The sequence below is a fragment of the Hipposideros armiger genome, unplaced genomic scaffold (genome assembly GCF_001890085.2).
Source record: "Hipposideros armiger isolate ML-2016 unplaced genomic scaffold, ASM189008v1 scaffold_84, whole genome shotgun sequence".
NCBI lineage: Eukaryota > Metazoa > Chordata > Mammalia > Chiroptera > Hipposideridae > Hipposideros > Hipposideros armiger.
This window is the reverse complement of record NW_017731434.1, coordinates 610,858-638,185: the sequence shown is the minus strand read 5'-3', so window position 1 is coordinate 638,185 and position 27,328 is coordinate 610,858. Positions and strand designations below refer to the sequence as shown.

The following is a 27,328-nucleotide window of genomic DNA, read 5'->3' as shown; positions in this document are numbered from 1 at the left end:
TTAGAGCAGTGGTTCTCAGCCTGGGGCAATTGTGTCCCCCAGGACATACTTAGAAACTTTCAAAGACATTGTGGGACTTAGGGGAGCTGTTACTAGCATCTGGGGGGTAGAGGCCAGGAAACCCTTAAACCTCCCATAGTCCATAGGACAGCCCCCATGAAGAATCACCCCCTCCAAAATATCAACAGTGCTGAGATCTAAAGAGCTTGATTTAGAGGATTCCCAAGCTTCTTTTGCTAACTTTATTTCTCTTACCCAGGTTAAAAGCAGTAATTATCACTCTGATTTTTTATGGTTTCCTGCCTGGTTTTTCTAAGTCTGTATTTTAATAGCAGAACTATTTTGTTTGGTAGAAGCATTCCTGTCTTCCTGGTTGGAATGAGCATGGAGGGCAGATTTAGCATTTTCTGAAGGCAGCGGGTACCTCAGATACTCTCCCAGGGCACTGTGCCAGACTCTGGTATGAATGGCAGGTTTGCATTTGTGGGCCAGTTTCATAACTACACCAACAGCATTTACGACACCTTGAAGCTGACAGCAACAGGTTGCCCAAACAGTGCACAAAGTACTTGGTATGGTGTAGAAAGGAAGCTAAATAATTAAGTGCTAGATTTTTGCACGCTTCTTGATCTGAAGGTCATGAACCCTTTCTACCGATACGTCTGAAAGAAGGTATACTCCATAGCAGTCTTGTTATAATGAAATACACTTCTGAATCAATTTTGCTTGCCACCAAAGAATCTTTAATCACAGCGCTGGACAGAAGAAGTAACATAATGAGATAAGAAAATGAACAATATTCTAAGAAATCAAACCCACGGCTCTCAAACACAAGTCTACATAATTTAGTCTAGGAAAACGTAATAACTGTTAAGTGCCCACCATGAACCAAGGCCCCATATCCACGTACCAATATACATTTGTGTTTTTGTTTTTTTTCATTTACAAAACTAAAACCAATTCTTCAAATACATTTTGTCTTGGTTCTTTTGCATTTCATTCCTTAGCCACAAACCCAAAGCCCAACTTGTGGTTGGGAATTAAATAGGACCAGTGCAAACACACAAATTTAAGGAGACCCAGGGGGTAAAATATTATAATTGGAAGCAAGTCTGCCATGGTTGGAATTGTTGCTATCAGTGTGAGGGAAAAGTCTCCTTAGGTATATGCGGAGTGCTGTCAGCTGCTGTCCTCAAAGCTGCCACTATGCCGGCAAGAATGAAAATGCATTGGGCTCATGGGATCCGACACGTAGCCTGCATGAGAAAAGAAGTCCAGCTGTTACTTATTGGCCTTTCCGTCCATCTCCCCATTTTTCTTCACCAGCCTCACACAGTGTAATGCACAGCTGCCAAACAGCTTCTCCTGGCTCATGTGAATAGAGTCTGGACAGCAGTTGCTGGCAAGCAGTTGTAAAAATAAAAGCAAAATTTTAAATGGAAACAGAGAGAGCTGAGACCAGAGGAACATAAATGATGGATGTCTGATTTAGACCCATGCTGGTCAGGTGACATTTTGAGCTTGGAGGAAAGAAGTGTACTGTTCAGGAAGGTGGTAGGTATATCATGATGGCTAGAAACATGGGCTTTCATGTCAGGCAAATCTGGGTTTAAACGCTAGCTTCAGTACTTCCTGGTTCTGTGACTTTTGTCACCTTAACCTTTCTAAGCCTCCGTGTCTTTATCTGTAAATGGGAGAAATAGGAGCACTTATTCATAAGGTTGGTAACACACATAAGACAATTAGCACCGTGTCTGGCACGTAGTGAGTGCCAAACAAATGATGCCTAAAAAGGAAGGTGGAGACAGCAGTAGAGAAAAAAGAAAGAGCCATTGGTTACAGCAGGTTGGCCTGGTTGTTTTTTTTCCTCCCCAAGGGCTCAGTTGATAAATGCATATCAACGCTCAGGTCTAAATACCAGTGGCATTTGATGCTTATTGAAGCAACAGCCCTGGGTATGTCCAGAGAATGGAGCTAGTGGCTCAGGATCAGGCCACTGTCCTGGCGGACAGAGGACATGTGCAGGGAGGCAGTCACCTTTCCACTCCGAGTAAGGAAGCTGTCCGTTGCTTCTGTGAAAATGGGCATATTTGTCAATAGCTATTGCTGCTTTTTGCTCACTTTTGATAGCTGAGTTTTCAGAATCAACTCAGCCATCTCCATTTTCATCAAGACATCTAGCAATATGCAGTTGGACAGGCATATTTATTTTCATAAGACAGGTCTCTGTCAGCATCTCTTAGGCAGCACATAAACTCCCCTGAGAGGAAATGGCGCTGCTGCTGGTGCTGTTGCTGACGCTCCTGTCTTGCTCACCTGGGGTGGGGCTGGCCCTGCTCAGATCTGAGGAAACAGAGAGCAGCTGAGATGAGGGAAAGCAGGGTACACATCACTAAGTCCTCATTCTGGGTGGACTCAAGCAAAATCTACATCTCAGGGCAAAAACATTTCCTTGGGTCTAGCCTGAAACCGCTGCTTCATTCCAGGCATAGATAGATGCTTTGATAAGGTCGTAATCCCTTTGTTACTGTAATTGACAACCTTCTAATATAACTTCTAATGTGATTTTACTGCCTTAGTTTGCTCCACGCCTATCGCCCCACAGGACTCCAATGGGAATCTGATTGTGAGCGCACATCCTTCCAGCGTGAGCTTTGGGGAGATGCAGCAAAATCAGCAGGGCATGGATGCTGACATTTACTATTGATGCCTTCACTGCCAGAGTTGAAGGGCAGACGTGTTGCACTTGGAAAGCCACTCAGCTTAGGAGGGACCCCAGTGAAACCTGACCACAGGCTTTAGGCAAAGATGGAACCATGTCTGCACGTTTTGTTACTTTAGGGTGAAAGGTCTCAAGTACAGAGAAAATAGCGCTGTACTTAATTTCATCTCAGTTCTCTAGCCCTGCTCTTTGGGGTGTGAGGGGCAGAAGAAACAGTTCATAATGTTGCTGTTATACCACAATTGGTTTTTGAAATGGAAATGGGGGGCAATTAAAGGTTTCTTGCTTGTACTATGTGATGTTCCTAGTGGGAGATATTAAATAATCTCCTTTGTCTGTTGGGGCTCTCACTCCATCCAAACACCCTAATGTTTTCTTCTATCCTTGGTGCAGACATGCATAGAAAAACCCAGCTTTTGTTCTATTGCATGACTTTGTCTTACTTCTCCACCTTGAGGGATTCTGCTCAAAGCCCTATTCCTTTAAGAAGCAGATCGTTAAGTTACAGAAATGCTTCATCTTGAAACTCCAGCACGAAAGGAAAGACTTCTGGTCAAAACACACGTTTCAAAGGGTGCCCTATATTTTGTGGTTGTGCAGTCACATCTGTAAAGGTTTGAGAAAATGATATTATGTCTATAAAAAAAATGTGATGATGTGACACTTAGAGCACATTTCCCCCTGTTACTGGACTGGCCAATTATATTGTAAAGCTGAAGATAAAAAGAACTCGGCTGCATTCTAGGCACATATTGCGAGGCAGAAGTACAAAGTTTCCTTTCTTTAATGTTCCCGAGTAGTTTGTCTGTATCTATCCAGAACAATTTTTCTTTCTTTCTTTCTTTCTTTCTCAAAAGCTTCCTCTGCTGATGCTCTGCAGATGAGGTGCACTGATGAGGATCCCAAAGCTGAGGGTCTCCAGGTTTTATTGCCATTTAAATCAGAGAACCAGGAATACATATCCCAATTTATTCTTCCCCAAACACAGTTCTTGTAATAAATCTGATCTCTTTAACTGACGTACATTTTTTTTCAGTCCTCCATATTGTCAAAGAAGAGTTCCCATGAATAAATGAGCCCATTGTGCTAAAATTCCAATTAAATATAGAGCCTCTCAGGCTTAGAGGTTGGAAAAAGGACATCACAGGCCTAGCACATTAATATGGCAGCTAATGATAAGGGCGATTGCCCGTCCTCAGGCTTCAGGGGACTGCATAAAACTGTGTTAACAGTTTTTAAAGAGCTTTATTAAGTCTTTTTAAAGTAGCCCTGTGCAAAATGGATCCCATCAGTGCCAGCCTCACTTCCTCTCCAGCTTTCTGAGGAAATGGTTGGGTTCACATTTGACCCTTGGGTACTTGCTAAAGGGCAAGTTTTCCCCCAGCATATGATGTCACTGTGGAAACTCATCTCTCGTTTTTCTTTTCCCTCTCTACGCACCTGTGGTGTGGGGCTTTGAGGCAGTGGACTCAATAAGGTGACAACAATGTGTTTGAAATGTCACCAGATGCAGGAGATTATTTTCCTGAGAAGAGTCGTCCTTTTTCCCATGTGTAAACATGCTCCCATTTTCTTCTTTCATACTAGCACATACACCTACACACTTACGTCGATACATACTCACAGACGATTAAACTCAAAGGTAAAGGTAGACTTGTACAACTTACAAGATCAAAGTTTGCACTTTTGTAATATTTTAAAAGTATCCTTCATTTCCAGTTATTCCAAAACAGAATTTTTTTCTCCTTTATTATCAAATAGGCATCCCCTTCCTGGGGCAATTTCCTTAACCAATCTGAAGAATGTGTACACTTACCGTATTTGTCAATGGGCGGGAACTGAAGGCTTCTCTTCATCTCCTCTAAAGACAGGCCTTGAGACGAACATTGTCCAGCACTGGAAAATCCCACGAGACACACAGTGAAAAACACAGTGGAGGTTTGCTGATAGCACTTTCATAAAACAGATTTATTCACTTAGCATAGGGCCCAGGGAACTGGCCATGCAATACAAAGATGTTTGTATCTTACAAGCGACTAGTTGGGGAAGAGTTCAGAATCACAGTAGTCCCTCCACATCCATGGTTTTGCTGTCCATGGTTTCAGCTACCCACAGTCAACTCAAGTATGAAAATATTAAATGACCATTTCCAGAAACAAACAATTCATGAGTTTTAAACTGCGTGCCGCTCTGAGTACTGTGAGACATCTCACTCCTACCACTCCATCCTGCGCGGACGTGAGCCACCCCTTTGTCTAGCATCTCCACACTGCGTGTGCTACATGCTCTTTAGCCTCTTGGTAACCATCTTGGTTATCAAACCGACTATCACCGATATCGCAGTGCTTGTGTTCAAGTAATCCTCATTTTACTTAATAATGGCCCCAAAGCACAAGAGTAGTTTAAACTTTATCATAAGTATGTATACATAGGAAAAAATGTAGTACATATATAGGGTTTGGTTCTATTTGTGATGTCAGGCATCCACTGGGGGTCTTGAAATGTATCTCCCATGAAAAAGGGAGGACTACTCCCTTATTTGGAGTAAGTCAGGTCTAGGTGTGATTCCTGGCCCTTCCAGGTAGGCTACAATTCCTAGCTGTGTAACTTTGGGCATGTCACCCTTTCTGAGCCTCAGTTTATTTACCTGTAAATTGGGAAAAGTACATAGTAAATAATTTCGAGTTTGTTTTGATGATTATATATAACAAGGAGTATTGAATCTAAAATCTGGGCTAATATACTTGCAAGCCTTAGTTAAGAGGAACTACTAACCAGAACATTATTATCTTAATAATAATCAATATAAATAAAACACATTCCAAAAGGTATTGTTATATTGTTATTTTGGTGGCAATTATAAAAGTTGTGGTTTACTTATTGCATGATTCCTATGTATGAATCATTCACATATATCATCTCATTTAATCTTTATCACTATCCTATCATTACCAAATCATTTATCTCACTTTACAGCAATTAAATAACTTGTTACACAGGTTTGGTAAATGGATCATCTAGGATTCAAACCCAAGTCTTTTCGAGTCCAATGCCTGTGCACATTTCCACTATTCAAGTGGGGTTCTTTTCCTGATTCCTGGACTTTATTAAGTCTTCTCTTCCCCAAACTCCTCCTACTCTCTTACCATTTTGGTTAGTGAGATTGTTTCCTTTTTACCTATTCAGACTCAAAACCTGGAGTTACCAAAACCTTCACCCTAATATCTAATCAGATTGGTCAGTTAATTACATTCCTGCAGTCTCCCTTGTACCCATCTGTCTCATCCATACTTTGGTATCCTCCAAGAGGGTGCCCTAGTTACCCCCAGAACTGCCCACTATGCCCAGTGCAGAACTCTTCATGTTTCCTCCCCAAGCCAGTTCTCCTCATCTCAGTTATTGGCACCACTTCATTCACTTACTTGAGCCAAAATTCTTGGAATTATCCTTGGTATCTCTCCTTTTCGCACATCTGTCCTCTAATTCAAATCTCTTTAGCTTTGCTTCCAAAATGTAGCCCTAATCCATCCTTGCCTCTCTTCCCTCAAGGTGTAGGCCATATAATCTCTTTCTTGTCTGGACCTCAGCCATTTGGCTCCTAATAGATCTACCGGCGTTTACTCCTGTCCCCTTACAATCCATGCTCCATATAATACCCAGAGTGATCTTTTCAAAATATAAAACAGATTAAGCCATTCACCTATTTAAAACCTTCCAATGGCATCCCAGTTCATTTAGAATAAAATGCAAATGCTTTATCCTCACCTACAAGGCTTCTATCTGGATCCCCAGCTTCTGCTAAGCACTTATTTTTGGCATTCTTCCTGGCCCTGGAGCTTTCCAAACTCCTTCCCAATCCAGACCTTTTGCATTTGCTAACCCTGCTTGGAATGCTTAATGAACTCAAATCCTGTTTGGCTGAACCCTTGCCTGCCTTCACCCATGACTGACTCCTCTTTTACCGAGGAATGTCACCTCCTCCGAGAGGCCTTTCCTGCCCACGATTCCAAAGTTGCTATTCCCCTGCCTATGTTCACTTTCTATCACATCACATCACATGAACCTATTTCTTTTAGAACTATATAAACCTATCTTGCTTATTTATCCATTTACTTACATATTGTCCACATCCTTTCCCATGATGAAGTTGGAAACCTTGTCAATCTTATCTCCCTTATTCCATATTATATACCAACACTCACTACAGTGCCTGGCACATAGAAGAATCTAAAAAAAATTAGTTTTTGAATGATTTCATTAATTAATAGAGCCCTAAATGACGTCCTTCTCTTCAGTCATTCAACCCTCCCCTTCACAAGTTCTTCCTGTACCAAAAATATTACTGGGGCCCTACCCTGCTCCCCACTGCAGTTCCTCAGGACAACATTCAAAGCCCTCTACATTCCAACCCTACTGGCATCCCACGTATATCTTATATTTCACACTCCTTTTTCTCTCCAGCCTCCCTAATAGGCTTTGGGCTTTCTTAACATTCCTGAGTTTCCTCTACTCCATGGTTGTAGCTGAGCTGCTCCTGTTACTTCATCTGCTTGGTGATATTTTTATCCCCGTCAGGGAGCAGTGTGGTATTATGATAATAAGTATTCTGGTTCCAGGCTCCTTAAAATTGAATCTTGCCTCCATCACTTACTAGCTCCACGAACTTTAGCACACGTATTTCACTACTCTGTGCCTCAGTGTATGCAACTACAAAATAGGAATTACAAGACTTAACTTATAAGGTTAATCATAAGAATTAAAAGAATTAATAAAATGTCCTTTGAACATACTGGCATTTAGTAAACACTCAATAAATGTTACCCACTTTTATTATTCATCAGCATCCAACTCAAAGACAGCACTTCCTCAAAGTCCTCCTGGGAAACCCCAGTCAGAATTCCATAGCCCGTTAGGGCTTTGCACTCCTATCACAGCACTTGTCAGAACCTACCATGGTGTAGAATGATCTGTATATGTTTGCTAGTGAAGCCCACTAATCAGAGATTGTGGATCTCCCACAGGGCTTAGCTAGTCCTTTCTACATAGTTAAAATAACAAAAGTGTGTTAAATAAAGTTATTAGAAAATGTTTGTGTGGAGAAGTTAGATTTTCATAAACACCCACACCCATTTACGCTGATTAATTCACTTAGCTGCCTTAAAAATGATCACATTTGGCTGCACTGTTTTAAGCTTTAAAGATCTTTCCCAGCAGAAACTAATGATTAAATGGGAGAAGAAAAGGTATTGACTTAAAGGGGGCCATGCTGTGATCTCAATCAACATTAAATGGAAGACCACACTCAGTTCTGGGCGATAGAATGTCATATAAGGTATTTTTCAAAATAAAATATACCCTACTGATAACCGTAACCTCTTTAGCACTCCAGCTCCTTTTAAGCAATGGGCTATACATAGTAGTCTTGGCAACAGCAAGATAATAGAGAATAAATATTTTATCATCGAAAAGGCTATCTGGTTTCCTAAGAATAAAAGCCCATCTCCAAGCTGTCTTATTTATTCAGTTGCTGAATGCAATTCATGTCAGGGGACTTAACCTTCCTGCCCGAGGGATACCATATAAGCTGGCTCTGGACGTAGTTCTACGATGACAGACAGATGGAAGCTAAGCAAGCCCAGGTCAAGTAAAGCAAAAGAAACCAGATCCTGATCAATGGAACCAGTTGTCCTCAACCCATGTGCATCCAGACTTCAGCAGAAGTTTCACAGAAGCCCAGAGGTTGAGGGAAACACCAGCACCTCTGTTTGCTGAAGTTGTGGTCAGTGAAAATAGGCATTTCCAGTGATGCAGCTGCCCCATGAATTCGATGAAAGTAAATGTGAACTAATGGCAGGTAAGAAAGGCACTCAATTTTGCAGTGTTTCAATATTACTATTCAACTAGATAGCCTTCTTTATGCTAAAAGGATGCTATATGAATAATATATGATATTATATGGGCACTTTCAGGTATACTTTTTATGAGAATGGAATGAAATTTTCTCTTCTAAAAAGAATAAGATAGTCTTTTGGTTAGTTTTTGCATACTATCCATTATACCGATATATCTTATTTTAGTGCTAAAAATGTTTCAGTCATTTTAGGCTCAACAGTTCTTATAAGCTCTGTGATGTATATGTAAAGATAAACACAATCATCAGCCACTGTTCTTTATAAAGGTGCTCTAGGGAATGAATAATTTATCCAGAATGAAGAGCAGAACCAAAATAGAAAAGATATTTCTTACTTCTCAATCTACGCTTCTTGGGTATTGACTGCCTAGCAGACTGTCTGCTAATTAGGACAGTTCATACCCAAATCCACAGATGTAATTTGTATTTGTGTGTGTATTTGCCACTCAGGCCATGGCTTGTCAGCACAAACTACCATATTTGCAAATAGTCACATAGTCTGTGAATGGACATTATGCACCCTGATCAAAGGCAACAAGGGCGTTCAAAACTAAATTAAGAGGCTCTTTCAGCTGAAATGAATGCAGAGATAATGGAGCTCATGACAAGCACGTTAAGTAAAAAATATCCAATGAGAAGTAAATCAATATGTATGCAAGATTACAGAAAATCTACAAAAGATGGGAAAATGCTAGAATATAGAATGTACCCAGAATACGGCTTCAATTCTTCAAAGCAGGAGTAAGGCAGAGTCTACAAACTAAACCAGTGGGTTAATGTACATTCTAGGCAAAAGTACCCTGCCCCCCCCCAAAAAAAAAGAAAAAAAATTAAACAGAGTTTTCCTGTACATTAAAAAAAGGTCTGATTAGTAGAAGCTACCATGGGTTCAAAAAAAAATCATGCTAGATTTGCTTTCTTTGTTTTTGGTGAGGATACATTTAAAGGGGAAATCCATAGACTAGAACATACATCTGGAATCTGGTAGGTACTGGACAGAGTTTCTCCTGATTGCTTTGTAAGTAAGAAGGGGAGAGCTGTGCCAGGCAACAAATAGTTTGATGGGATTGCCACTGGTTGATATCCAGAACTGATACAAACTTCAGGTTGGTGACGTTACCCACAGGGTTAAGTGGAGTCTTAGACATTGGGAATAGTTAAAGTAAATCACCACATTTCCTAAAATCAGAATTGTCTAGAAATAGATTGAGGTCTTGTAAATTGAAGGGGGTACTTACTATCCCATCCCTGGAAATGTTCCAGCTGTATCACCTGGAGGCCCTGGGTGCTGTCATGGGATATGTGTCCACCTGGAAGTCACATGACATGATGTCCCCTGTTCCTTCCTTTCTTACAGTCTATGCTTCTTTAGAAGGTATTCATCAACCACGTAGACTTTGTGAAACCAGCTTTGATGTGTTGAAAAGGCAGAGTGAGGTGTCATAGTTCCCACTTAGGCAGGAGATTTTTACCTTCCTTATCTGAAGTGTCCGACATTTGGCCAGGGCTGAATGCGTGATTTCCACATACATGCTACAGCATACCTGGCCACACATTACTGCTACGAATCAAGGTGATGCTTATAGATATGTGTCTCTATATATTTCACTTGAGATAGTAACTGAACTGTGCAGTTTGCCTGAAGGAACCATCTCCTGTAGTTGCTCTATTTCAAAGGAAGAACCACACTGCCGTCTAAGATGAAGCACAGAAACGTGTGGAGGAATCACTGTCACATAAACCCATTATTAAGGATTTGAATGACAGGTTGTGTACGGTTGGTACTGGAAAATCAGACTTACTTCAAAGAGGTTTTTATATAAGATAAATGTAGAATATTCATGTTGCAATGCCTCAAGGGTGGGGAAAAAACCCTAAAACGCTATGTTGTCTATTAATCCAGAAAGGTACATTGCTCAAGCAAGGCTCAAGAGGAAATAAGGAAAATGCTGTCTGAAGAGACTCTGAGGGGTTCTGGTGCCATCTCTCCCGAGGGCAGCGGCAGGCAGCGCCACAAGGAGGCCTCATGGCCCCATTAAGAGTCTTGCAAGCAGCCAGCTCTGTGGCTTCTGAGGTAGAGCCTGCCAGAGGCCTTTGGGAGTGGAGCACTGCATCACAGTTCTGGCTCTGGGATTTTGTGAATCCTCAGAACGAGTGCTGGTGCCATAATTGCTTTTGACTGAATAACATGCCAAAGAAGGCTTCGGATGGTCATGCAGTCCAAATGAAGCCATTTTTTATCCCTTTCTTCCAAGTGTGGCTTTTGCAGAGCTGGGGACTTTGATTTGGTGAATTACAGGGAATATATGCAGTCTGCATGGCTTGAAAGCCAGAGTGGAATGAAAACAACCATATGAAAATAAAGAGACCTAGAATATTAAGTGCTACCATAATGATATAACAATTGTAATTTCTTTGATTTGCAGAGGGCTTTATAGCTTGCACATACTTTTCTATTGATTAGCTGAAAGCATTTTTACTTTATGAGGTAAAAATGAGGTGTCTGGGAAGGCAATAATTTTAGCTTCATTCTTTGCAGGTGGAGAGTGAGGCTCAGAAAGTTTGAATAACCTGCTTGAGCTAGTAAGAGGCAGCATGAACGGTCTCCAAACTTCCAGTCCGTGCTCTTTGTCCTCAAACACACTGCATTTAATCGCAGTGCACGTCAAACCATTAGTCTGTTACCATTTGGGGAGCTCACTGAATTAGTCATGAGTTTTGGACTCTTTGTATATACAGATGAACACCAAAGTCTTCATAGAGAAATATCCCTCATCATTATAGAGAAAGCAGAATCAGTTTTCTCATGCCTTACTTTGTTAGATCTTTTAAAAAATTACACTTTCCCTTGCCCAACCATGGCTGGCATGTCCCAGTGCAGTGATGCCAGAACATGAGACACAAACTAAACTGTCTAAATCAGATGATTATGATCCCTTTCCACTCTCTGGTCTTGTGTAAGGCTTTCTAAGCTGCACTCATGGATTCGTCTTCCTAAACACTGCTCTGGCGATGTAGAACAGAAAACCACTAGGAAACTAGTGTGGCTAAAGACTTCAGGCAAAATTTTCTTCCACTCAAATTGGTCCAATTTGTTTTTATGCAGTTGAAAAATGCCCTCACTCTCCCTGTCACCTGGAAGATTTAGCTGTTTGGATTTTGCATAAGGCAACATCATGCAAGGCCTCACAGCTCTGTAAATATGCTTTGTGGTTTAGTGGATCTTTTTGCCATCTGTCATAATGAGGTTACCTGCGTGAGAATATTAGTGTGAAGATCAATGCCATATGCACCCCATCCCCCTCCTCAAGAGGAATATATCCAAGTTAGGAGTCATTTCTCTCACATACAGGTAACATCCAACCAAGATGTCAGCTCTTTGACACTAATCTAAGGGACTAATACAAAGATAAGGTGGAGAAATAGCCCATTGAGGTCCCTAATAAAGGTGTTTACACAAGGAAAATAAATGCTTTGCCATAGAAAAGGCTACTTAAGTCATCTGGCTATTCCTGTTGGCATTTAGCTGAAAACAAATAGATCTATTGAAAACAAATCTGTCGGAGGGATAAATGCCTTTCTACACTTTGCAATGGTTTTCTATGCAGCCCACCTTTTCTCTGGCCTAAAAAGACTCTTTTAGCAATGAGATCACCTTTGGCCTAACTTTGAAATAGTCCAGTCAGACTCTTATGAATAAGCATTTGTTAATTTATCAGCGAAGTTGAACATATTTATTTATTCATGATTACATTCTAGCTCTTTTCAAAACATTATTTTGTCTTTGTCAACATTCCCTACTTGATAATGTCCTAAATTAAAACAAATTTATTGCTCCCATTACAGTGAGTGGGCAATGGCCAAAGTATTTAATGGGGTCAGAGGTCAGTGCAAAATATCTCTTTCAGGAAAATCAAACCCATCAGCTTTCTTTCAGTGGCAAATGTCCCCAGGCTATAAAGGACTGAAAGCCTTGGCAATGGGTCATGGTTCTGTTTGAGCCATTAGGCAAACATCCAAGGTCTCAGCTCCTCCATTTTTTAAAGGAAAAAAGCAATTAGGCAAAGAATTATGAATAAGGAAAAATGCAGTGAGAACTGAAAATGTGTGTTCAATCCTTGATGGCTCATAAATTATTAATATGCTCAACAGTAACCTAATGCTACCACCACTTCCCAGCTCACCTACCCTTTAAGTAGGTAACAATGAGTCAATTGTACCATCCAGTAGGACATGGACTTTGCATGCTTTGACTGCTAAAACTGAGGCACATCCTTTAAATATAGCGACATCTTTCTTACATTTCACCTTTTGTACTCACTATCATCCAAATAAAGGAAAAGCATTTACAACTTTAGAGCTCTGAGATCTTGGTATCATGACGGTCATAAAGCCCACTTCTCACTCCTCCATTTTCCCATCTCCCATTTTACCGAGAAGGAAAAACTGAAGCCTTGGTGAAGTCACATCACTTATCCAAGTTCATACACCAAGGTGATAGTGAAGCCAGGGATAGAGCCTGGAGTGCTAAGCTTCTAATCTTCTTTGATGGTTTTTAGTATTTTTAAGGAGAAAAGGGAAACTAAAAATCATTGTGTACCTGCTAAGTGTCAGGGACTCCACTAGATGCCCTTACAAACTTTACTATTGGGTTGTCGGAAAAGTCATGACACATTTTTGCAATGAAAAACATAGAAAAAAATACATCACGACTTTTCCGACAACCCAGTACATTTGATCCACCTCACAACCCAGTTTACAGGTGAGGAAGCCCAGGCTCAGATTGTCTAAGTCTTGTCTAGGATCACACAGCCACAATTCACACCTAGGTCAGGCAGCATCCAAATTTACTGCTTTTCCCACTTAACTCGGTTGGCTCTAGAAATGATTCCCAAATTTATACCTATAACCTTGTCCCTTTCCCTCTCTCCATGTTTTTTTTTATTTTTATTTTTAATCAAGCACAATGCCGGTGCTGTGCTATGTGCTAGGGATACAGATATGCATGTGATGGACACAGGCTCTACTCTTTGGGGTAAATAGAAATGTAGACATGCACAGGTAAACTTCAATGCCTGGGAACCCAGTACATGCAAAGACCTAGGAAATCAAATGGCCAGAGTGCATGAATATGTACATATATTAACTTTTCATTTTGAAACAATCGTAAAATAAAGAAAGGTTGCAACAGTGGTACAATTTTTCCCTGAACCATTTAAGAGGATGTTGCCAACCTGACGCCCATCATTTCCCAAATACTTTCCTAAAATAAAAACAATCCTGTATAACCTCAATATAACCATTTAATTCTACCATTTACTCTCAGACTCCTTTCAACTTTTCCCAATTAGTCAATAATGTTCTTTATAGCTAAAAGGATCCAATTCAGAATCATACACTGCATTTAGTTATGATGTTGCTTTAAACTTCAATTTGAAACAGTTTCTTAGTTTCTGTTTGAATTTCATGACCATGACATTTTTGAAGATGACAAGCTAGTTATTTTGCAGAATGTCCTTCAATTTGGTTTTATCTGAGACTTACTGATGATTAAATTAGGATTGTGTGTCTTTGGCAAGAAGGGATGCTCTGTTCTTTTCATTATGTGCTATCACATTTTTATTTGTCCCATTATTGTGTTGTTAATTTTGATTGCTTGATTAAGGTAGTGTCTGAAAGGGCTCTTTACTACAAAACTACTCTTTTTCTTTTTGCAGTTAATAAGTGTTTTGTGGGCAGTACTTTGAGACCATATAAATATCCCGCATCTCAACCAAATTTCAGTATTTTCATATATTTATATCTATTTGGGTTTAAAGTTATTATTTTATCCAATGGATTATAATGTTACTGTCATTAGTTATGTCACAGTTGGCAAACGGGAGCTCCTTCAAGCTGTCCCTTTGAGACAAACCATCTTCCTCTGAGACCCTCTTTATTTTCTCAAATAAGACGTTCTAGGCTTGTTTTGCACATTCCTTATTCCAGTCTTGAAATCTACCATTTCTTCAAAGTACTCTCTTTCCTCTTAGTGGGGAATTTAGAAATCAAGATCGAGGTGCTTGGTGTGCTCTTTGCAATGGAAGTATTGCTGCTGCCAGGACCTCCCACTGAACAGGCAAATAGATGCCATGCACGTATATACATGAACATATATGTGCTAATACTGTTAGATCTTTCCCTCTGCCCTCAAATCATAAATGTATACCTATATCTCCAGTTCTGATCCAATATCGCAGGGTCAATTCTAGTTTTCTCCCTTTCCATGTATATAATGCCCTTCTCTGATGGTGAGAAACCTGGTTCCCATGATCCTTCATATATTTACTTATTTAATCAATTCTCCTGGATGTACAAATCTCTGGAGGTTGTCACATCCCCTACCCCTCGACATGCACATGGACACCTCCTTTACCCCACTTAGGCTCCAACACCCCATCCCCACTGTTTCATCCATGTGGATGCCCTCCTTACCCTCTTGTGGTCTGACATCCTGCTCTGGGATTGTCCCCACCTGCATGCCCCCCATGGGTGCCCTCCTCACCAGCCTTGGGCTCCAGCATCAGCACTGAGCTGTGTCCCATGCAATGCCCTCCTCATCCTGCCCAGGTTCCATCACTTGCAACAGGTTGCTGCCCACACTTACTTCATAGTCCACTTCTCCACTCTGGATACCTTCCCCCGTGCAGATATCCTTCTCAATCTGCATGGAAATACAGCAGGCCACCATCTCCCTGAATGAACACACTTTTCACTGTGCTTGGGCTCTCACACCTCATGTGGGGCCACTGCCCCACAACCCCCTCTCACATATGCCCTCCTTCCTAGGCTTGGACTCCGATCTCCCATGCCAGGTTGTTCTCCCATATGGACGCCTTCCTCACTGTACCTGGGCTCTAGGACCTGGGTTGGGTACCTCCAGTTTCCTGTGGAAACCCTTTCCTCCTCCAGCTCTGGCTCTGACACTTCATGCCAGGCAGCTGACACCCATCACTCTCACCATCCACACAGATATTCTCTGCACCAGACTTAGAGTTAGACATTCTGCTCCATACCCTGTGGGGAGTTGACCTTGCTCAGCTGTGTCAAATGGCTTTAGGACTAAACCATTTAGGAAAGGAAGAGAAGGGAAAAGAATTACAAGGATGAACTTTTAAAAATGTTAATCAGATCATGTCATGTCCTTGCTCAAAATCCCTCAGTGACTCCCCAACACATGTAGAAAAATATCCTAATGCCCTGTGCTGGCTGGTAAAGCCTTCATGGTCTGGATTCTTAACTACCTACCTGGGACTTTATCCTGTTCCACTCTCCCCTACCTCCTACCCTCTGTCCACCACACAGGCCTTCTACTTCTCTTTATTCTTGCCGTATGAACCCTACACTTGCTTTTCAGCTCTGCTGAATGCTGTTTCCCAGGGTCTTCCTTGCTTTTGCCATTCTAACCACCCCATCTAAACTGGCCTTCCACTCTTTATCTATCAACCTGTTTTAATTGTCTGTTGCACATCCATCTGATCCGCAATTGGACTGTGGTCTGTTCATGGGAAGGGACCCTGCCTGATGGGTCTTTGTATCCCCTGGGGCCTCCCACAGGCCGTGGAATGGACTAGTCAAAGTCAATGTGTTGACTTCTTGAAGGTATACTTTATATTTTTCCATGGGGAATGAGTTTCCAGTATATACAGTTTCAGAGCTATGTGACTTGAAAAGAATGACTATGTTATGCTTCTAGATCAGGGATCAGAAAAATTTTCCTGTGAAGGGTCAGCCAGTAAATATTTTAGGCTTTACAGGTCATATATTCTCTGTTGTAACTATTCATCTCTACTGATGGAGCACAAAAGCAGTCATAGACAATATGTGAATAAATGAGTGAGGCAGTGTTCCACTAAAACTTCACCAAAATGGGCAGAGAGTTGGATTAGGTCCATGGACCATAGGTTAGAGCAATAATAAACCCAATATGTGTTGCTCCCCTAAGCTGCCTTCCAACTTTGATCCAACAATTCTATCTCAATGAAAGTAGGATCTCTACTTAATCTTTCATTTTAATCATTTCTCCCAGAGGTTGAATAATAAAGAGTAAAATACATGAGCTAATGGCAAAACAGAAAAAAAAACCTACTTACATTTTTTTGTATTCTCACTTAACCCTCATTGCAACGCTACAAAGAAGGTGACATTTTCATTTTCATCTTGTAGATGAGACATTTGAGGCTTAGAGAGGTCAACTAACTTGCCCAGTGTCACACAGCTTATACATAGTAGAACTTGAATTTGAACTCAGGTCTTTCTGAACCTAAGCTTTGAACCACTACTTTATAATAATGGCCACTGGGTGGGTACATAAATAAAAAATCAGAAAAGCAATTTTATTGATGGAAGATAAAAGCAGCTACTAGATAGGGGCCTATAGAGCAGTACATATTCGTTTCCCCTTTTGGATTGAGGAAAGTTCAAAGGCCATCTTTGTTGAAATTACATCTGTAGTCTCTATTGTGTGAATTCAGATACCTGCAAGAAATTCCATGTTCCTTTGTTCTTTATGACAGGCCAGTCTGAATGGGAAGGTTTTAAACTCCCTAAACTCTTTGAACATGCAGAACATTGATCTTCACAAACCATTTGAAACACCCTAAGGAGGTTACAAATTACAAGCAATATTTTTTTTGTTTGCTTTAAGTGAACGTATGCCAAACCTCTGGGACCTTTTGCCTCATCACACAACACCAAAGCTTTCCTCTCCTCCTCTGTGCATTCTTTGCTTTCAGATCCTGAATAACAAAATGGTATTATGTTGCTAGTATGCCGTGTTCTCATGAAAAAGCTCTTCGCCTGCCAGTAACGTGGAGGCTGTAACCCCACTCTGGTGTAATATGCTGCGGGCTTCTTTGACTCCTGAGGAAACCCAGGGGTTGATAATTCCTGCTGAGCCCACCCGTGTTCCTGCCTTCTGTGTGGGTAGGAACACGACTGTGGATTCTGTAAGCAGTGCTCTGAGCACTGCTAGACCGCCATGGTCACTTTTGTGTTGGCATTTATTAAGCCTTGATACGTGGCATGCCACACTGCACATTCCTTCAGAACGAGAGCCATGCTTTGCTATTTATCTCTGTAGTCCTGGCATTTGGGGCCTGGCACGGAGGATGCTCTCAACACATATTTCAAAAATGAATTTGGTGGAGCTGGACTTCTGGTGATTTCTCCAGCCTCATTGCTCAGCCTGAGTCCTCTGTGCAGTTTGGCTACATGGTTAGGAGCGTGAGGTCTGAGTCAGACAGAGTCCGGTTTCCAGTCCTGGCAACTGCACTGCCTAGGTGTAGCTTTTGACCAAGTTATTGAACTTTCCTGTGCCTCACTTTCCTTTTCTGCACAGTGGAGGATAATAATGGTGCATGTCATATCCGTGGGACTTTTGTGTGGATTATATAATGATATACACGTAAAGGAGAAGAAGCGCTAACACACAGCATTCTCATTCTCATTCCCATTTCTGCCTCATTTCTGCCTCATAGCATCACTCCGGCCTCTTCTTCCATTGGATAATGTTCTCATCTCATAGGCCTTGGCTTCCCTCTCCCCAGTGCTCGGTTCACTGCCCTCTTTAGTATGTTCTTTATCACACTGTTGTTCATTCCATTTTTCACTTGCTGTCTTCCCCAGGGCCCAGACCACAGCCTGTACTAAATAAAATATTTATTAAATAGTTGAAGGAGAGGAAAGTAGGTCTAAAGAGCAAACTGATTGCCCATCTTTCCTCTCAGTGCCATAAAGTACATCGGGTTGAGTAATTCTTTTAAAAAAGCAGCCTAATCATGTCAATTCTCTGCTCAGATCCTGGCAGTGGCTTGCACCTCGGTCTCAGAAAGTGCCCAAGTCCTCCCAGTAGCCATGCCTCCTTCACGGACTACTCCCCCCGCCCCCTCACTTCTCTACATTGTCCCCTATTATCTTCCCTATCATCATTTCGCTCCTTCTGGCCTCCTGGCTGTTCCCTGAATTCACAGACATGATCTCAATCCACTCAGGGAATCTGCACTGACTGTTCCCACAATCTGGAATGCTGTTCCCCAGGGGCCTATGTTTCTCTCATTTATTCTGTTTACATCTTTGCTCAAATGTGGAGGCTTTCTCTGACTATCCTGTTTACAATGGCAAACCACATCTATTTCTGTACTCCCTGTCTCCCATCCTTGCTTTAAAATACTACATAATTTATATCTATATCTATCTATCTATCTATCTATCTATCTATCTATCTATCTATCCATCCCTTTTCTCACGGAGCTTTTGTTGTAGTGGGGGAGGAGAGTATATATATATATATATATATATATATATATATATATATGTATGGTGTCACTAAAGGTCCATGAGGGAAGGGATTATTTTGTTTGTTTTATTTGCTGCTGTATTGCGGAGACTAAATATGTAAGCCTTGGATAAACATGTGCTAAATAAATGAATGAATTAAATTAAAGAATGCCTATACCCCCAGAACTGAGAACAATAGAAAACTTTTCATGAGCTTCTTTCTGGAAAGATGTATGTGGCTTTTTGCTAATGCATTTTCTCTGTACAAGTTTTGAATAGGAATGGCTTTGAGGAGGCCCTGCCGTGAGTCACCAGTTGGGCCTACCCCAGGTCTGGCCACAGCCAGTGGGACTGGGCAGCAGCCCTGGAGTCCACACAGTGTGGGTGCAGAGGACTTGTTCCTCCATGTAGGAAAAGCCACCCCTCTACTTCAGGAAGGCCCATAGAGGCATACTTTCTGCAGGCTTCCATAACCAGCTGCACAGGGCAGTGACCGAGCTGTTAAAATACTCAACAGGCTCTGCTGAATGCTTCCAAATACTCTCTGGTGCCAGTTACCACATGGGTACTACATGCTTTAAAAACTTCTCACATAGAAGAAGTCACTGGAATCTTTGTGGGCATGGCAGCAGAAATTACTTGCCTGTGTTTGTGGCTGGCCACAGTTGGGCTCTTGCCAAATGTCAACGTTTTGCAAAAACACTTCCCTAGTGAAGGCAAGAACTCCACATGCAACCATGCCTTTGGAACTGTGGGCTTGGCTTGGGAAAGCTGCCTTGTTCCCTTAGATACCTGACTTAGAGAATACAGCAAGACACAAATATCACATTCGCAATTCTACAATACATGTCTGTACAAAGCCGTAAGTTTCACAGAAGCATCAGGATAATGTCTATAAAAGCACGTTTTAAAATCATAGGTGTTAGACCATCTGTTTCACATATATATTTAATTTCTCATTTAATCTTCCCAGCAACCATGTGGGACAGGTATTATTATTATTATAATTGTTTATTTTTATGAAGAAACTGAAGGGCAGAAGGTGGGGTCATTTGTCTGAGGTGAGTGGCCTGGTCAGGACTAGGGAGGAGGAAGATAGAAACACACAGTGGGGCTGGCTGTTTTGCTGCCGTACAGTGTGGCTGCATTACAGGAAGCCTTGTGTGGTGTGCTGAAGTGAACACATGAGGTTCTTCCCTCTCATTATTAATTTGGATTTTTCAATTTCCAGTGGCCAATCGGGTTTGGTGTTAGAAATTCGCGCTTCTGGCTATGAACCTATTGAAGCTTTGGACCATGCACTGCTGGGCTTTACATGTTCACATTCTAATCTCGAATTCTCTCTGTAGGCAAAGTTTCCACTTAAGTCAGGAGCTAAGGTAAAAAGACAATACATTTTGAACCTGTAAAAACACCAATTTTCCAATCAGAAAATGAATGTTATTCTGGGGTTGCCTCCTTAGATATTACACACACACACACACACACACACACACACACACACACACAAACACAAACACACACACTTTAGGGGCTAAAAAATGAAGCACAACATTTTTGGAATATATGGGGAAAAGACATACTCCCTCTTTTTCATGCTACTTTTAAAATGTATATCTTCAGGAGTAAGCCTTCTATTCTGTGTTGGGAGAATTAGTCATGCAACCCCCACTATGAATATCCCCCAAGCACCACTGTGGAAGCTTACCCGTTAGTCTATCTTTTAATAGAAGACACCAAGCTGAAAGGAAACCATGTCTGGGGAATAGGTAATCTGAGCTGCCGTGGGTTCCCATGGGAACGCAGGGAACACGCTTCTTTTATTTATGCGCCTTTGCAGCTGCTGCCTCCTTTGGATTCTGGCTCTTAGCAAGTGCAAGCAGCAGCTCCAAGCACAGAACTGCCCTAAATGTCTCTCTTTGAAGCCCTTGAGTCTACAGCTTTCTATTTGTGTTTGGCCCCGATTCATCATGGGCTTGAATGCTTCACCTGTTATGGTAAGTTTCCAATAGAGCTAAAACAGGTTTTTGTTTTTTTTTAAAAAGAACAATTCCAGGCCAGTGAATCTCAGTATGAGAGCTGGAAAAGTGAGAAGGGTAGGAACTAAGGCAGATAGTAATTACTTCCTGCCATCTATCTTTGGAAGGATATTGATATATCTCCCTCACCTGGATGTTTCGCTCTATGTGGGTCCCAGCTACCTGCTTAGAAGATTAACAGCAGTTGGATGCAGCCCTACAGTCACTCTGGGCTTTGGAGTAGTTATGATTCATAACAGAAGTGGCACTGTGAATAAATTTGCACAGATTTTAAAGACAGTTTTGCCTGTTCTCAGGGATCAAAACACTTGATATTTCAGTAGAAATAGTTAGAAACATTCACTCACTCATGTATTCATTCATGCATTCACTTATTTGATCCTATGTCCTTCCTATCAGGAAATGCATCATGCTATGCTGAAATGGCCTGTTCACCAGCTCTCTGGGTCCATCTTGCTGGGCACTACATCCCCTTTGTCTAGAATATAGTAAGTCCTTAGCAATTATTTGCAAATCAAAAGAAGGAAGAAAGGAAAGAAATGAAAAAGGCTTTATGGAAATAGCATTTACTATAGAACATATATATATATATATATATATATATATGTTTGTGTGTATGATAAGGGAGGGATTCATTGTACTAGAAGATATATTTCATGTAACAGCTAACATTCAGTGAGTAGTAACTATGTGCCAGACATTATTTTGAGTGACTGAGAGAGATTGTTTCATTTAATCCTCACAATTATCATAAAGTAGGTGCTATGATTTCCCCCATTTTATGGACAAGAAAGCAAACAGAAAGAGGTTGATTAGCTTGGCCAACATCACACATAGGACGTGGCAAGGCCAGAGTGTGAGCCCAGCCAGCCCAGCTAGGAGAGGGTGCCCTAAATCAATACTATACATGCCTCCACATGTATCATAATTTTACCTCTGCAGATCCCCATGGTGATGGAGAAAGGACATTTTCTAATAATGTTCTGATATTGAAGCTGGGGGTTGAGCTGTTGCCCAAAAGAAAATATCTGTAAGGATGCTGTCCAGTCCAGGCACCCAGAGCACAGAGAAAGTAATGTGTGCTCTCACAGATAAGACCCTGCCACCGCTGTAGGGACCACTGGGGACTATTCAGAATTCTCTTTACTTCTGCTCCCATGTCACCACTAGTCACAACTGAGGGAATTAGAACCTCAGATAAGCACCCCAAGGTGACTTAGCTCCACATGGAACCTCAGGTCTAAGTTTAGTGAGGGGCTTCCCTGCCTTTTGTTAGCTTGACTTCAAGTCTCCCAACCCAACTGTTTAGGCATGTTACAGCATGGAGGGGACTCTGGCCCAACACTCTCACTAGTCCATAGTCCAAGCACTGGCTGCAGCTCTCCAAGCCTCAGAAGGAGGAGGCTTCCTTTGTATTTGAAAAAAGAATAACAAATGGACGATACTGGGAAACTTTGAGTCTTGACATCAGGGACTAACTTGGGCTCTTCAGAAATTGCACATGGTGTCTGAAAGGACAAAAGCGGGCCGTGAAGCAAGGCCAAAGCTGTGGGTGATCAGAAGTGTGGCGTCCTGACACAGAGCGCAGGTCCCTGATTTGTCCTGGATGCAGTCTCCAGGAGAGGGGACTTTTCTTCACTACCGAGTGGACCTGAACCCACACGTGTTCCCAGGAGGCCCCCTTTCCTCTTCCCTCTCGTTTGCTATCAGTATATTAAACCTGGAGGCAGAGCGATAAGCTTGTGGCTTATTTTAAAGTTGTGAGACATAAATTATGTGTCAGAGGACAAGAGGGAAAGAGAAGGTGGAAGGAGACAAGCAAGGGCTGAGGGAGAAAGGGCCAGAGGCGGTGACAGTGACAGTGACATGGGTGGATGGAGCAAGGCCTGGGAGAGAGGCAGGCGCCAGCCTCAGAAAGGAGAGGTGCTATGTCTCTATCTGAAGGTTCACAGAAGAGGATTTATGAGGTTTTAGAGAGGTTAGGGGGGATTGAGAAAGAAAATGGGTGGCAGTTATGGGAGGTGGTCTCAAAGTTTTCAGAAAAGCAGGTTATATGAATTCCGTGAAGTGTATTTAAATGTTATGCAGTTACATTTTCACACCGAAGATCTTATAGTTCAGTCAATTCTGGGGAAAAAATAAACTGTCATTCATAATCCAGGTCTAAATAAAAATTTCACAATAGAATGGTGAACATTGTAAATGTTTATCTTTGGTTTATCTCAGCCATAATAGATCCTCATTATGGATACATGCCCTAACTTTAGGAAAATTCCATGTATAAAATCTAATTTTCTTTTAAAAATACGTTCTGCGGGATTGTTTTGTAAAACCATTTATTTTACAAAGAGGTTCTCAGAAGTTTTATTTTCTGTTTTTCTAGCTCCCCTATTATTTTAGTTAAGAAAAACCAATGTAAGGATTTTAAAATATTCCACTTTTAAGGTAAGGCAAGGTGATTTGTCTTAAAGTGAAGACTAAATACTCCTTCAAAGATGCATATTTGTAAATGGTATTTTAAAAATGCATCCTTCATTTATTCAAGAAATTACATCAAAGCTAAGTGTGAGACCAAAAAAATACAATAATTTTGAACTTAAAAAACAGATATTATTTTTAACATTATCTGTGATGGATTATGAGGCCTCCATCATTGATAGTATGCTTCCCAGAAAGCCTTCAGGTAAAACAGAATCCATAAATTTAGTCATGATTAGTAGGATCCACTAAGATCCTTAAGCAGAGTGAGAGGTACACTGCCATGCTGAAAAGGAGTTGGTGGGGGGAGTAGGAAAATCGGACATCCTCTGGAAATAAGAATAGCATCTCAGAAGAGAGCAAGAGCCCGTAGTGGCCCTTTGGATACATTGGGCCTGTAGGTAAAGAGGAAGAAGGGAAATGCTGTGGAACTCTCATAAATAAAAACAATAAATACAGGGAGTGAATGGAAGAAAGCTATGTGGACACAGGAGATGAAACACACAAGGAGGTAGATTTCTCTCCTGTCCTCTCAATTTCTATTAAGGGCTCCATAATTCTTCTAGACACTCTGACCAAAGAGTAGAGAGTCACCTCTGATGCCTCCTTTCTCTGCAATCAATCAGCAAATCCTCTCACTCCTTTCCAATGGGCCCATATTTCTCAACATCTATTACCGGCTCTGTTTCCATGTTGCTGGGAACCTCCTGCTCTCCCATCTGTCCTCTAGTACCCTGAACACAGCTGCCAGATTAATCTTTTAAAAGTGAAACTCTGGCCAGGTTATCACCTGCTAAAAAACTTTGAATGGCTTCCTGTTGTGTGCTGAACGCTGTCAAAGATGATTATAATCAATATTGCTTAGAGCCTGGTTCTCAAAACTTGGTACCTGGACCATCAGCCTCAGCGCCCCCTGGGAACTATTGGGTCGTCGGAAAAGTCATGAAGTATTTTTCTATGTTTTTCATTGCAAAAATGCGTCATGACCTTTCCGATGACCCAATAGTCAGAAATGCAAAATTCTGACCTTGCATCACACCTACCCAATCAGGAACTCTGGGAGGGGGCATAGCAATCTGGGCTTTAAGACTCCCAGGTGATTCTGATGGATGCTAAAATTGGAGAACCACTGGATTCGTGATTGAGCCCATGATGCCTGTCTTCAGGTGGTCTAGTCCCAAATCCACTTTCTGCGTACCAGCTGTATTCTTTACACAAGTCCCTCTGTAAGCCTCAGCATCCTCACTGTAAAGGTGGTGTCTCATTGAGGTTGACACCCTGAGTTATAAACAGCAGGTCATATATAATGGTCAACACAGGGCCTACACGTATGGGGCTCTCCATAACATCACCATTACTATTATTTAAAGGCTACCTCTGCACTGATCCTTAGCTACTTTCCACAGGCTGGCTCATCTGACCCACTTACCATTCCTGGCAGGTCTTGTACCACTAACACAGTGTCTTGTTTAGATATGGGCTCAACTGTTTGACAGATGAAACAGTGAGGAGTGAATGCCAGAAAATTCTTGATACTAATTAAGTGCCTTAGGGAAGGAGCTTCGTATGAAATGAATGGAATGAAAATGCTAATGAATGTTAATAAGGCATTGATTTACTATCAGACCCAAGAAAATATGATAAACTAGTTGCTTTTATGCCCATCTGTGAAATGGGATTAATGTTATTAACCTCCTTTACAAGAATTACCCCTACAGATTCGCCGCACATAGAATGTGCCCACAGGTGTTGAGAATGACTCCTCCGATACATAATAATGGGTCACAGCTGCTGAAATGGGGACAAGCTATGAATAATCTCCATGAACTGAGCTGGAAACAATGATGTTTCTGTTTTGTTTTGAATTGTTATCAGCGTTTCCTCATAAATCTGCTCATGGGAACACTCACTGTAAATATTTCTTTTAGACTTCTGTCACATTTGGAGAGAGGTTGCTAAAGGAAATATTGTCTAACAATTACCGAGATCATCTGTGAAAACTCCCAATAAGGACATTTCATCTATGTAGAATATTTTAACACCAGAAAATCCCAGAAATAAGCTGCATTAGCCTGTCATAATAAGGGTTGGGGAATGAGGTGGATATATAAAGGCACATACATTATGGGAATGATAAGCGTTAGTAGTGTACTATATTTATATACAGTAATACCTTGGCTTGTGAGCATAATTTGTTCCGGAAACAAACTACTTGTATTGCAAGACATCGCTCGTTTACCACGTTAAAATGTATTAGAAATGTTTGCTCGTCTTGTGGAACACTCGCAAACTGAGTTACTCGCAATCCAAGTTTTTACTCTATTATGTTACATATAATATTTATTTCTATAAAGATTATGAAAATAACTGGAGAAATAAAAGGTCTGAATTAGTGATGGGGGATATGTCATGCTATCTTCATATATGAAATAGATACCATGTTATCATTTGTCACCTGTAATACTCCCCAGGATTTGTCATTTCTTTTTTAAACCTAGCAAGATTAACTAAAGCCTGATTCTGACAACATTATAATTGATTTCCTCTGCCACTACGCAGCCCATTCCCCTCTCCTGGCCATAGCAAAGCTGTGAAAATGACCTTCTTATAAAACAAGACTGACTATGCCCCCTCCTGCTGAGGTCCGATGGCAAAGGTCCCTAGCATCAGACCTGGGTCTGCTTCCCCAGCCTCATCTCCTTTGCTCTCTACTTTATACAGGTAGGCTCCACCTATATATAGACTCCACCCCTGATGAGCTCCTTTCTCGTTATTTCCCTCATTACTTAGCCTCACATTAGAAGGACTCGCTGTCTTGGTTACAGGCTCTTACTGCACTGTATTGTATGGATTCAATGCTGCCTTCCTGACTAGGCTGTTACTATCTTAAGTCAAGAATCATTTCTTATTGCTTTTATTGTCAGCGTTTGACAACATATCTGTAAATGTGGAACTCTCTCCCTATTCTAGTAAAGAGTACTTGAACAAACAAGTGAATGGAACGGATAGTGGCACTTGCTGACTAGTCTTCAACAGTAGCTAATCTTTTTTTTCTGGCTAATGGGAAATTTCAGAACAAAAAGAAATGGCCGGATTTTTAAAAATCTTGACATACCAAAGTTATCATCAGTACAAACTGTAGATATGGGTGATTTGCACTTCAGATTCATATTCAGATCTTCAGGCAAGTTCCTCCTTGTTAACTGAGTTAGGGCAGCATCTTGAGGGAACAAGGGTGGTAAATTGGCATTAGGCTGGCATGGGTAAGTGTGGTCCTTAGGACACCCGGATAGCTCCAGTCTAAAGGCAGAGTCAATTGAGGAAGACTAGGTCTCTGAAGATGAAAACCTCAGTCTTACCTTAGATTTTATCATACTTAGGGTTTGACCTAGCTTGAATGTCCTTGTCAGATCCAGCTTTTAATTATCTCCATCAGGTTCAGTGTTCAGCCTTCACCTGTTGTCTCTGCCCGCCTCCAACCTTGATCCCCTTACTTTGACTACCTCAGATGTCAATCAGCTACCCGACCCCAGTTGCGTTTGACCTCCATTTCCTGCCATCTCTTCCTGACTCCTGCCCTAATTAGGTCTTGGCTATGCCTCTTATAGGACTGGTTGCCAACAGCAACCATCACAGAGACACAGGTGAAACCTCAGTTAAAGAGCACATCCTCTCCCAGTGTCCTTGTGACCCGCATGAGCATAATGAAATGTTAGAATTTAACTGTAGCTTTGGTTAGTCATATACACATATTCATTTATTCATTTTTTTTCTGATAAGACACCAAAAATGTCATTCAAATCTCATATTGGGTTAGGTGTGGGTTTTCAGCACAACCACAAGTGACGAAGGGATAATAAC

At 41.3% G+C, this 27,328-nt stretch overlaps 1 protein-coding gene across 1 annotated transcript in view; it reads right to left on the bottom strand.

Moving 5' to 3' along the window:
* Positions 1–720: 720 nt before the first annotated feature.
* Positions 721–27,328, bottom strand: part of TNNI3K (TNNI3 interacting kinase) — a 298,768-nt gene continuing 272,160 nt past the window's right edge. Inside the window, exons 24-25 of the mRNA XM_019643990.1 lie at positions 4,539–4,618; positions 721–1,256 (exon numbers count right to left, since the gene is read on the bottom strand). Coding sequence (XP_019499535.1) covers positions 1,180–1,256; positions 4,539–4,618 — 157 coding nt within the window. The 3' untranslated portion in view covers positions 721–1,179. The remainder of the gene's footprint in view (positions 1,257–4,538; positions 4,619–27,328) is intronic.